The sequence below is a fragment of the Stylophora pistillata genome, chromosome 1 (genome assembly GCF_964205215.1).
Source record: "Stylophora pistillata chromosome 1, jaStyPist1.2, whole genome shotgun sequence".
Classification (NCBI taxonomy): Eukaryota; Metazoa; Cnidaria; class Anthozoa; order Scleractinia; family Pocilloporidae; genus Stylophora; species Stylophora pistillata.
The window spans coordinates 2182726-2195290 of record NC_142519.1 but is presented as its reverse complement, the minus strand read 5'-3'; the positions used below and the strand labels follow the sequence as shown (position 1 = coordinate 2195290).

The 12565-nt window shown below is 40.5% G+C and overlaps 1 protein-coding gene and 1 pseudogene across 1 annotated transcript; one reads left to right on the top strand and one right to left on the bottom strand.

The window, feature by feature from the left end:
* The first annotated feature begins 2360 nt into the window (after positions 1-2360).
* Positions 2361-3696, top strand: LOC148740785 (uncharacterized; annotated as a pseudogene).
* Positions 3697-7971: 4275 nt separating this feature from the next.
* On the bottom strand, positions 7972-9450 carry LOC148740784 (uncharacterized). The gene is made up of 2 exons (XM_088757188.1): positions 8960-9450; positions 7972-8520 (listed from the first exon to the last, which is right to left on the bottom strand). The coding sequence occupies exons 1-2, from the start codon at positions 9284-9286 to the stop codon at positions 8302-8304; spliced, it is 546 nt and encodes a 181-aa protein (XP_088613314.1). The 5' UTR covers positions 9287-9450; the 3' UTR covers positions 7972-8301.
* Positions 9451-12565: the final 3115 nt, after the last annotated feature.

Sequence of the window (12565 nt, the reverse complement as noted above, 5' to 3'; positions counted from 1 at the left end):
TCATAAAGTACCAATATTGAATAAAACGAATTTTTGACGAATTCATATCTGATATTATAGCATAACTTCGACATAACGCGCTCTGATTGGTCAAAGATCAAGCAACAATCCACACTCTATCAGTTTACCGGCTGATAAACCGGAGAACACGAGAAAAGTTTGTAAATGAGGCGCAGACTTTCGACCGATCAGAGCGCACGTTATGTCTAAGTTATGTCATAAAAGCTTGTGAACCCAAATAAAACTGAAATATTTCCCCTCCTGTCAAATGGCGCCATACCGGGCGAATTCCTAGATTTCAATTTGTTAGAAGCATTTGTGGAGAAAACGATGAGGACGCTTTGAACGCAAAAATTTAAGACAGAGATTAAATTTTTCTTACTTCATCAAAACTTAAAATTGCAAACGCACTTTAACTAAGTGGTTGTTCCATGCCTTTACTTTTCGCTACACGATTTAAGCGAAAGAGCTTCAGAAATTCTCGACTAGAATCCCCAAAGTTCTCGCCGAGGAGGAAAAGTTGGCATTTTTTCGCTTTAAGAAAGTTCTAGCGACGAACTAAATGGATTTTCATTGAGATATTTGTTGGAAATCGTATTTACACAATACACATAGCGAAATTACAGACTCTAAAACTCACCGGTTTGGCTAATTTGCAATGAACCATAATACTCTCATATCACATCAGCTTCGACCTTTTCGCATTTGGTTATGAATAATGTTTATTAAATGTTCAGTGATCCCTCGGCGGGGATGCTTACCCCCTAACACTTATTCATGAGCATAACTGAACATATTCACGGACTGTTTCCTATCCGGTGTAAATTGAAGGTGTAGTGTGATCGTCCGGGTGAGTGTAGTCTTGAGAAAGACTGTTGTCGGTGGTAGTCACTGACGTTTCGATAGCCTGTGCGGAAGTCATCATCAGAGGCAAGTGAATAGTTCCTGTTAGTAGAATGTTCTTAGCCCAGTTCGTGTAAAATGATGGGTGAGTTTTGCCATGATGTTATTGCCTATAAGACTCAAGTGGTGTAAGTTAGTTGTGATTGGTCTGTTTCTACATCGTTAAGGTGGTGGTGGAATGCGTCGATTTCGTCGTGTCGTACGGTGGTGAATGTGTCGTTAGCGTAGCGTAACCAAAGCGGTATCGTTTCTGGGCAAGTTGAGAGGGTGCGTTCCTCGATGTTCTGCATCATAATTTCTGCTACAACAACAGAAACTGAAGACCTCATGCCTGTGCCGTGTAACTGTTTGTAGTGTTTACCGACGCACTCCACCACCACCTTAACCTTAATGGACAAAATACCGACATACAGTTTACCAGAGAAGTCAAAGAAAATGGCATCATCATCATCATAAACTTTATTTCATCTCGAATTTTAGAGTAGCTTGTTGGAGCTAATATCTTCGAGAAAACATAAAATGGAGATTATATATATATATATATTCATACATATATCTGTACAAAATCTGAAATAATAACTATACTAATATATACTAAAATACACAGTATTTAGAAATATAATTATGTAACATATCAGTAGAAATTAACAGAAGAGTGAAGATAAGCGGGAGCGACTATACAAAGATATGGCCTTAGATTATCTTTGTAAAACTTCCTTTTCTATACTCTCTGGTAAGCCGTGACGACAGTTTACAGGAAACCGACACACCGACAGATTATTAGACGAGTCATCCTACAACCGTACACCACAAAAAGCCACAACTATCAGAACTCTAACACAACCAACCTTGTTCCCAGGGGCTTTTCCTTTAGTTGGGGATGGGTCGGGGGTTGGACGGGAAAAGGCCATGGGATCGACCGGTCACATACAATACAACAACTTTTATTTCAAGCGTTGCCTCTTATGGGGTCGTGCAATTAAACTAAAACCTAGAATAAAAATATATTAAAATCGTCTTAATAATATAGAAAATCGGGAAATTATTGTGAGGCATTGTTTGCGGAGATTCCGGCTGAAAGTCAAGTTGCGTCATTTGTCGGATTTAGAGGCCATTCCTGTATAATTCTTGACATTGGATGTCTTTACGAGATCCGAGGTGAGGAGATTCCACACAATAGAAGCTCTAAATGCCATTGAAATTTTCATCAAATAAGTGTTAAAGCGTGGCACTATTACCGTATTCATTAGTAGGTAAATGATGGATAAAAGAGGTCTTCTTGGTTAAAGTATCACCCATAGAGGGAGGGGTACAGTCATGTAAAATCTTATGAGCTAATTTTGCCAACTTGACTTTATACATAAAGTGTAAGGAATCCCATTTAATCCCACATGATCTCTGAACACCCAAAAATCTTGGGTGTACTGAATTATCATATATTGAATGAAATATTCAAGATGGCGGTCCCGTCGAGAGCAGAAGAGTTTTTGTCAGTGCTTCGCCGAGTCGGATTTTCTTTGAATAATCGTAATTTTCCATCTTTAAATTTAAAACCTCTTCAAATGAAGTGTTTTGAATATATGCTGAAAGAGCAGGATGTTATCGGAGTCCTACCTACTGGATTTGGCAAGTCGATTCTTTTTCACCTTCTACCGAATTTCTTTCCTGTCAAGACAATCAAGAACATAGTTATTGTAGTATGCCCTTTGAATTCCATCATTGAAGACCAGCTGAAAGTTTTAAAACCTCGGAGGATAACCGCTGATGTGTTACAGCCACCTGTACACGAGAAAGAACCGGCCGAGAACTAGTGTGTAAAATTGTTGCACAAAACTCCAACTGGGTAAAAATATACCTAAATAACAAAGTACGTCCAAGTAACCACCATGGGAATGAAGGTTTTGATCAAATCCTTGGACCCATTGCCAATCAACTAGCAATTCAAAGGGAAAACTACTGACTGAAATATTGTGGATACACTTATATTGTGGATACACTTATGGATTATTTGAAAGAATATTGGGAGACAAGTAGTATGTTGGAGAAACTTCAGAACCCCCTGCAAGACTGTTTGCTCAATTTCATGCCCCCCAAACAAGTTGCATGAAGAAAGATATATTGCCAGAAATAAAGAAAATTTGAGGGTGAGATTGCTCTTTGCAACATCAGCACTTGGCATGGGGGTTCGTGCTCCTTATGTGCTAAACATTATTCACATAACACCACCAAGTAGCCTTGAAGCATACATGCAAGACATTAGTCGGCCGATCACACAGGACTTTCGTCGTGTGCTACACTTTACTACAAAAATTGCAATATTGCAAATAATATGAAACATGTAGAAGAATCAATGAAAGCTTACTGCAAATCACAAGGCACCTGTCAAAGGAAACTTCCTCTAGATTACTTTGGATTCTGAAGTATTCAACAAGATAACTGTTGCTGTATATGTGATGGAAAGTTTAAAGTAACTGAGGAGTATCAACCTCTTGTTGTTAAAAGCAAGGTGAGATTGCTGCCCAACATTAACAGTGTTATCCTTGAAGATTAATCAGGAGTGCAATTTCTGCCTAATAGTCCCAAGCACCATCAGAGAGTTCCATGCTATTTGACATTTCTGCAGATAACGATCTGGTTACAAAAGTTATGGAGGGAGTGGAGTGTAACGAATCAGAAAGAGACCTATTGAAGACCTTTAGTATCTGGGATGAAATCTGTTCCTCTCAGATCTTTTCGCTTATATGCAAGCGCACTACTCTGTGTAGAACTGTAATAAATTGTGATAATGATTAGAACATCAGTATTTATTATAAATACTGCAAATTACTACAAGGTGTCTTGATTCATACCAAAATCAATATTGATATTGATTATCTCTTTTGGTACTACAATACTGACCAGGACAAGAATTGCCGGCCACAGCAAAGAATCTCATCATAACCACTCCTAGAACTTCTCGTATTTACTTTTTACCTAAAATTCACAAACCTAACAACCCGGGTCGGCCCATTGTCTCGGCTTGCAGTTGCCCTACCGAACTTATCTCCAGCTATCTAGACAAAATTATGGCTCCCATCGTCAAAACTTTACCATCATATATTAAAGACAGCCAACACGCTCTTCAAATTTTTCGAGACTTTAATTTCCTTGGCCAAAACAAACGTCTTTTCACCATGGACATTACGTCTCTTTACACTGTCATTCCTAATGGCGAAGGCCTTCTGGCCCTTAAACATTTTTTTGATCAACGTACTGTTAAGGAACCTAAATCTGAAACACTACTACGCTTAGCCGAACTAGTGCTCACACTCAATTGTTTTTCATTCGGAAACAACTTCTTCAAACAAACCAATGGTGCAGCCATGGGCACCAAAATGGGACCTAGCTATGCGAATGTTTTTGTAGGTTTTGTCGAACATCAATTTTTCAGCCAATACAACGGGTCCAAACCTGAACTCTACGGTCGCTACATCGACGACTGTATCGGCGCTACCTCCTCTACCAGAGAGGAGCTCACTCAATTCATAACTGCAGTCAATTCTTTTCACCCGGCTCTGAAATATACTTGGGAAATTTCTGACAATTCTTTATCCTTTTTAGACGTCAAAGTTTCAATTGAAGGCAACGGTTTATGCACTAGTGTGTATTACAAACCTACAGACTCGCATAATTACTTGTTATATTCGTCTCCTCATCCATCTCACGTTAAGAATTCCATTCCTTTTTCTCAGTTTCTAAGACTTCGTCGTTTATGTAGTAATGACTCTGATTTTCACCACAAATCAGAGTCAATGTGCCAGTTCTTCGATAAACGTGGTTACCCTGCTTCCGTTGTTCAAGCGGGTTACCACCGCGCTCAACTTATTGATCGACATTCAGCACTACAAACGTCGCATAAGGAAGATTCCGACCGCATTCCATTCACTCTCACGTTTCACCCTCACAACCACTCAGTTAAATCCATCATTCTTAAAAACTTCAAATTACTTCAAAACGATCCAGAGACAAGCACTATCTTTTCGCAGCCTCCGCTCATTTCATTCAAACGCGACAAAAACTTAGGCAATTTTTTGGTCAGAAATTCTTTTCAGACTAATGAGCAACCAGGCACTTTTAAATGCGCTCGTGCGCGATGCAAAACGTGTCCTTTCATTCACAACACTGATAAAATATCGGGACCTAAACGATCCATTAAGATCACCGATCACTTCACGTGCACCTCCGCTAATGTAATCTATTGCATAACTTGCACTTATTGCAAAAAGATATACATCGGCGAAACGGGCAGAAGACTAGGTGACCGATTCCGAGAACACCTTCGAGACGTGGAAAAAAATGACAAGGACACATCTAAACCAGTCGCTAGACATTTTAATTTACCTAATCATTCTAAGCAACATATGGCAATCTGCGGTCTTTCCTTGCACTTAGGTGGCACGGAAAGCCGTAAAAATCTTGAACAAAAGCTCATCTTTCAAACCGGCAGTCTCAATCCCACAGGGATCAATGAACGCTTTTCATTCCACTAATTTATTCATGTTTTTCTCGTTGCCATGCACCCACCAATATCGTAGCTCCATTTTCTGCCTTTAAAAGCACACACAACCCACAATTCCTCTATTCGCTCCGACGAAGGGTTAACGCTCGAAACGTCAGCTTTTGTAATCTTTACGGTGGCCAATTTACCATTTCAACTTTGTTGATATATCCAAATTATTTCGTTACTCCCACCGACGCAGCCCCAAACAGTTTCTTTCGAAACTATCAGCCTTTATTCGACAATACTGACCAGTTTGTTTACCTTTGTTTTCTTTTTGCTTATGTCTGAGCACAATACTGTGATGAGAAAGTCAACTTAAACTGTAAATAGTGTGAGAAACTGTAAATATATCTTGATTCACACACCGAAAGTCACTATTGCTATTGCTTCCGTTGCTACCATGGTACTGATCAGATTGTGTTTACCTTTTAAAGTTTGTTAGTACACAAACTTCACGAGGATCTGTGAATCCCATACTGCTAACGTTGGAAATCTGCTGAAATTTTGTTATAGATCATTGGAAATAATCACATTGTCCTTACCAACCAGTTATCAATGTCAGTTGGATGAGTCTTCTGATAAGTGCCCCACATATTTTCCTTAGAAAGAGGACCTTCTGTCATATTGTAAAAGACAAAATAATTTCACAATTCACCAGGACTCTTACAAATTTTTTGAAATGTTTACCATATTGGAACTCATAAGCTACATGTAAACAAGGTACAATTCACAAAATTAATAGGACATATTAATGGATTAAATCTGCTGTTATGTTGGTTCAGGAAAAAGGAAAACACCCTAGTGTTAATGTTCTTAGATGACTGCAACAAGGTTTTCAATTTCCCAAAATAATCGATTATATATCAAGCATGATCAACTGCCACATCACTTTAAGTCTTGATCAGTTTTTGATTATGATCCACTGGCACACCACTACATAGTACTAGTAGTATTATTGCTATTATTTCAGGATATTGGCCATCCTTGTAAAAACCGTAACATCTCAGCTGAAATTTAGTGGCTCACTTGTCTTTAATAAAACATCAGGATCCAAGAGATGTTAAGTAAGCCATTACTACTTGTATATTGCTGAATTCAGAGATTCATTTTTTTTAACTTCAAGTCAGTGACATGTGTTATATATATTTCATTCAACCATATAATTATATGACTAGTTTGGTGGGCAGACAAGATGGCACTTTCTAACCCACTTGTGATTAAGTGCTGTGTCCCGCATAAAACTTCCCTAAAAGCTTTATGATTAATCCAAATTGACAAAGCCTGTTCTGTCAAGATGGCTGGATGCAAGAAATCTGCAAAAATAAAAAAAAACATTGGCTAATACCCAGCCATCATGACCTTGCATTTGGTCAGTAACCCATACATATCTATCTCAGCTGATATCCAGTGGCTCACTATTCTTGACTGAAAGATGAGGGTCTAAAAGATGTCAGATAAGCTATTACTACCTGTATTGCGCAGAATTTGGTGATTCACCAGTCATTGAATAATTACCATCATCATCAGTAGTATCTAAGTTGATAATTCTCCCATGTAACAACAAACATATGAAACATATGTGTGAACTGCGGTTATGAGACGTATATGAGAACGATCCTTCGCAGTAAAGCACTATTTGAGCAATAGTGAAAATCAGACCTGAAAAAAATTTCAGGCCTGTACGGGATTCGAACCACTGACCTCTGCGATACTAGTGCAGCGCTCTACCAATTGAGCTAACAAGCCAACTGGGAGCAGGCCATCAAATTAATTCGATATAAACCCGTGGATGATAAATCAAACAACAACAAACATATGAAACATATGTGTGAACTGTGGTTATGAGACGTATATGAGAACGATCCTTCGCAGTAAAGCACTATTTGAGCAATAGTGAAAATCAGACCTGAAAAAAATTTCAGGCCTGTACGGGATTCGAACCACTGACCTCTGCGATACTAGTGCAGCGCTCTACCAATTGAGCTAACAAGCCAACTGGGAGCAGGCCATCAAATTAATTCGATATAAACCCGTGGATCATAAATCAAACAACAACAAACATATGAAACATATGTGTGAACTGCGGTTATGAGACGTATATGAGAACCATCCTTCGCAGTAAAGCACTATTTGAGCAATAGTGAAAATCAGACCTGAAAAAAAATTTCAGGTCTGATTTTTCAGGTCTGATTTTCAGGTCTTTTTTCAGGTCTGATTTTTCACTATTGCTCAAATAGTGCTTTACTGCGAAGGATCGTTCTCATATACGTCTCATAACCGCAGTTCACACATATGTTTCATATGTTTGTTGTTGTTTGATTTATCATCCACGGGTTTATATCGAATTAATTTGATGGCCTGCTCCCAGTTGGCTTGTTAGCTCAATTGGTAGAGCGCTGCACTAGTATCGCAGAGGTCAGTGGTTCGAATCCCGTACAGGCCTGAAATTTTTTTCAGGTTTGATTTTCACTATTGCTCAAATAGTGCTTTACTGCGAAGGATCGTTCTCATATAATTCTCCCATGTGTTTGGCCAGCCACTGATGATAGTCAACAATATTCAAATACCCTAAGGGGTACCTATTAATGTCAGAGAAGCTGTCAAGAACTCTTCCAGGCACATGATTAAAAGGATTCAAATGCAATAGGTCATTCACCATTTCTTTCTCATTTTTAAGTGAGTCGCAAGTTGTATGTTGGACAGATGTCTTGAGGATCCCTACAGACGAGTCAAACTGCTCTACAATCTGATGGATGCCAGTACTTGCTCTGCAGACCTTGCTAATTGAGTTTACACTCTTGTTTGCTCCCTGCCTTTTGACAATGTGTCTATTTGAAATTTCTTGGGCCAGATCATCTTCAATATTCTTCCCAGCACCACCCCTTCCAGTTAACAAAAAATCCCCATTTAAACTTTTCAGATGAGCGTGGGGTTAGCAGGCACTCAATCTGAGCTATACTCAAAAACATTTCTATAGCATATTTGCTGTAAGCCCCCATAGACTTGAAAACTGACAGCAAAAGTTTTTGGCTGATGAGATTTCTGTTGCCATCTCCCTCCCCTGCAGTGTCCTTCATCTACATGACAAGAGTAGCCAGGAAAATACAACAAAGGGCGTAACTTTTTTATATAATCATCTTCATTGTCACAGTCATTGACATTTACTTTCTGTAATAGGAACCTGTCAGTGAACTTTCCAAAGGCATCATCGCAGTACTTCTTGTTTTCTGAGCTCTTATGTGCAATGTTTTCTGGGAATTTATGTGCTGAGGGTGTGTCCTCTAGATCTGATATCCCAAAAACGTTCAGGGCAGCAATTATGATGTAAGCTTTCCCCACACTGAGGAACAACTATTCACTTCCTTCATAGGAGTCAAGAACTTTGGATGGGGTAGCATTCCTCCTATTGTATTTCTCTCTGAGGTACTTTAAGTTGCCAACTTGATTCACCGACTCAGCTTTGTAAAGAAATGAGTAAGAATACTGCAGAAGGGATGCTTTTGTATGCTACATTACTTGTCTAAAAAGCGGGCAATGTTCAAAACGATCAGCTGCTGTGTGAGAACCAGATAGCAAATCTTTGGCACCAGCAAATCTGACCCGAGTGAGCTGATCACCTGCAAATGTAATCTGCATCTCCCTGATTGGGTCATCATAAGTGTCTGGTTCGTGCACATTTGTCTGTGCAGATGCTGCAGGCCCATCAGGAATCAGTGGATTGTCAGTGTGTGGCATTTCATCTTGCAACCCTGCTTGAACATAGATTTCAACAATCCTCTTTCCATAAGTTCTTAAGTGCCACTCCGCTAAGAGCGGCCCTCTCGACCTCCCGTCCAAAAACATTTTCCTTGATTTTTTTTCCTATGAGAAGGGTTTAGGTCACATGTTTCAAAAATAGTTTATTTGTTTTCCAATTCTCTTTTTTTGCCTCGCCACAGGCGAAAATTGACTTTTGGCAAGACTACCCGTGTAGACAACCATCGAAAGTGTAAATTTCACAGCTTTTGTCGAGCGCGCTGCGACTGTAATAACGTAGTTCACGGAATCCTCTCTGCTTCAAGTTGCAAGCTATATTCAGTCAGTTCACAGATGAAATATGGAAACTTCACTTGAAATCCTATTCATACCAGCGTGATCAGAAGAGACCCTTTCCTTTCGACCTTTATTTGCATATCAAAAACTAACCAATTCAAAAGAAAGAATTTTCAAAACGCAGGCATAAGTCGGGCTACAAAAACATATCGGACGATAGTTTATACACCAATGAGGTCACCAATTGCCTCAAACCTACGGGTATCTCGCTAGCTTTCATCCACCAACATCTTGAAAACAACGCCAAATCAATGTCTTTACTTAATCACGCAAAGCTGATTTGCATAATTCTGAAAAATGACTAAGATATGTCTTTGACCGTTCAAACTGCGTTTGTTTACCTCCTACGAAAATTGTTTTAGGTTTTCATAACAATTGGACACAAAATAAATCGCGAGTCCTAAAAACGTTGCATAAACATGATCAGTCGTAACGCTTGCATGACTTACAAAGTAAAAAAAGGCGATCGGAGGGCGCTTCCTCAATAATTTTCCTTGAATCTGGTCAAGAACCACGTACAGAGTGGAGAAGGTCAATATTACAAAATGAATTTGGCATCCTGGTCATTGCAGGCATACTGTGTAGCTTAAAAGAACAAAAAAACGAGTTAAAATACTTGTACGTTACAGTGTTATTTACAAAACAACCTTCTGCAAGAATTCTCGCAGTTTGTACCGGGGTTTAGCACACGGAATGCAATCAACAGTCCCTTCTTCTAAACATTTGCTGCCATTACTAGAGATTTTATGTTGTTACAGTCCACAACGTTCTTGAGAGACAAGCTCAACCTTTCCCTGCGACCAAACCCGGCCTGGTATATTGCATGACGTGATTATAATAACTAGTCCATTTGTTTCTTGACTTGTTTCATCCTGAAAAGTGATTGATGAAAATAATTAGAACCGAAAGTTATAAATAGACTGAAGTAAAGGAATTGGGGATGGTATTTGAGCTTACATCAGTCTAACGTCTCCCCCCGCGCTGTTCGATATATTTGAGGGGGTGAAGTTTCTGGCATGCCGGGCACCGATCACCTGGCCACCAGGGAGTCTAGCCACCAACCAAGTCGCCACCACAAAACGACCTTGCCACCCGCCAACTCGCCACCCGCCAACTCGCCACCAAGCGAAGTGTTCTCAATTTTTGCAAAATACATTATAACAATTTATGTATTTGGATCGGCACATGAAAAGTACAGCATCTGAATCAAAGCCGTTCCTAACTAGGTTTGGTTCATGAAAGGATCGGCGGGAAGTATTTTAATTCGAGGTGAGAATTTTAATTCATTAACACTTCACTTCATGCATACTGTTTGTCAGATAAACGATTCATCCAATCCAATCGCGTGTTTTATTCTAAATCAAAATTTCGATCCTAGGGAAGCGTATAAAAGGGGCACTTTATTCAATCCGTTCATTCTGAGCTATTCCGTTATTTCGACCAAGTGGTATTCTTGCAAACAGCCAGTCAGAGCCCGTCAAGAAGGTCTCCAGTGTGATGGTTGTCTCCGTTGGCAACACCGCAAGTGTAGCACCGGAGTATACCAGTCTGATTACCACGATACAGTCAAAAACGTTACTTCAATTGACTGGCGCTGTTCTACATGCGACTTCGTTGAGCCGTTCCCTCTTGCTGAAAGCACTCCTGTTAACTTCGAGTCCACTGTCTGCGATTCACCTTCTGCTCAGTCTGTCCACATCGCATCCGACCTACCTGCAGCTGACCCTGTCGAAGATCCTGTTCGAGATGAGTCATCCATTTTCGAACTGCCCTCAATGCCAGACACAGTGCCAATGGAAATCTCTTTGGAAGATTCAGCCGTAGGACCAGACCTGCCGCCAGAAGCGCCAGTTGAGAAAACCTACCACCTCGTTCTGGAGGGCACCATACAGGGGAAAACGAGGCTAGTAACCAACATAGGCTACGCGTTTAAAAATACGTGGAGACAGCTGGATCTCAAGTACAATGTGGCCTCCCTCCTGCTGGTCCGTCTACATGCTGTCTATAAGAACCAACAACGACATCGAGGGATGGCACCACAGTCTCAATCGAAGAGCCACCAACCGAGTTCACCTTCCCTTCTACCTGCTAGTGGAGCTGCTACACCAGGAAGCTAGGCTCGCATCAATCCAGATTCAGCTTGTGTCTGACGGCAAGCTATCCCCCATCCAGAGTAAGAAGTACCGCCTATTGCAGTCCAAACTTTTCAAGTACTGGGAGGACTACAACGCCGACGTGATTTCAGCCCGCCACCTTCTAAAGTTGTGTAGCTTCATCAACGACCCTTCTGCCAGATGCAGAACTGTGATATTCTTAAAAACGCCTCCTTTATGAGCCATCGGCTCCCAAAGGAGCCGATGAAGTACGATTGAGCCGAACCTAATTCGGCTTTGATTCAGACGCTGTACTTTTCATGTGCCGATCCAAAGGCATAAGTTGTTATAATGTATTTTGCAGAAATGATATGGGTCGGTCCAAATTCAAATTGAGTTTGGCTCATGATAAGTTCGGCTTCCGAACCGGGCCTAAGGGTGCGAGAAAAACAAAATAAACAGAAGCCTTTTTTTTGGTACGATCTGACCGGATACCTATTACAACACAACCGTTGATTTAGTGTTAGATTTATTAAGTGCATCGTTGGTGGCGAGAGGACTTTGCTTGGTGGCGAGTTGGCTGGTGGCGAGGTCGTGTTGTGGTGGCGACTTGGTTGGTGGCGAGACTCCCTGGTTGCGAGGTGACCGTAAACCGGCATGCCTCGATCCAGCCCCCCTCGCTTTAGCTTGGCTTAGTCTGTTACGTGTTTGTCTAGCGGAGAGAGGAGACGTTCTTCAGTTATTTGCATAATATGAGAAATTTTTCGCTCAAAATGTCTACGTGTTTCATGGAAAGCTAAGATTGCAGTGGCTGCGGGTATTTAAGAGTTTCAGCCCCGATATCTCCTTGAATGCAAGGACGACGTATCAAGTCATTTGAAGTACTACCATCTATCCAGAGAAATCCTCGAGTACGAGTTAATTTTGCCTTTTTCCA

Excerpts from the sequence above, each read along its gene's own strand:
- LOC148740784 (XM_088757188.1), bottom strand. The coding sequence starts at position 9,286 with ATGTTTTTGGACGGGAGGTCGAGAGGGCCGCTCTTAGCGGAGTGGCAC. Across the intron at positions 8,521-8,959 it reads ATTGCCCGCTTTTTAGACAA|ATGAAGGACACTGCAGGGGA; the intron begins GTAATGTAGCAT and ends CTTGTCATGTAG.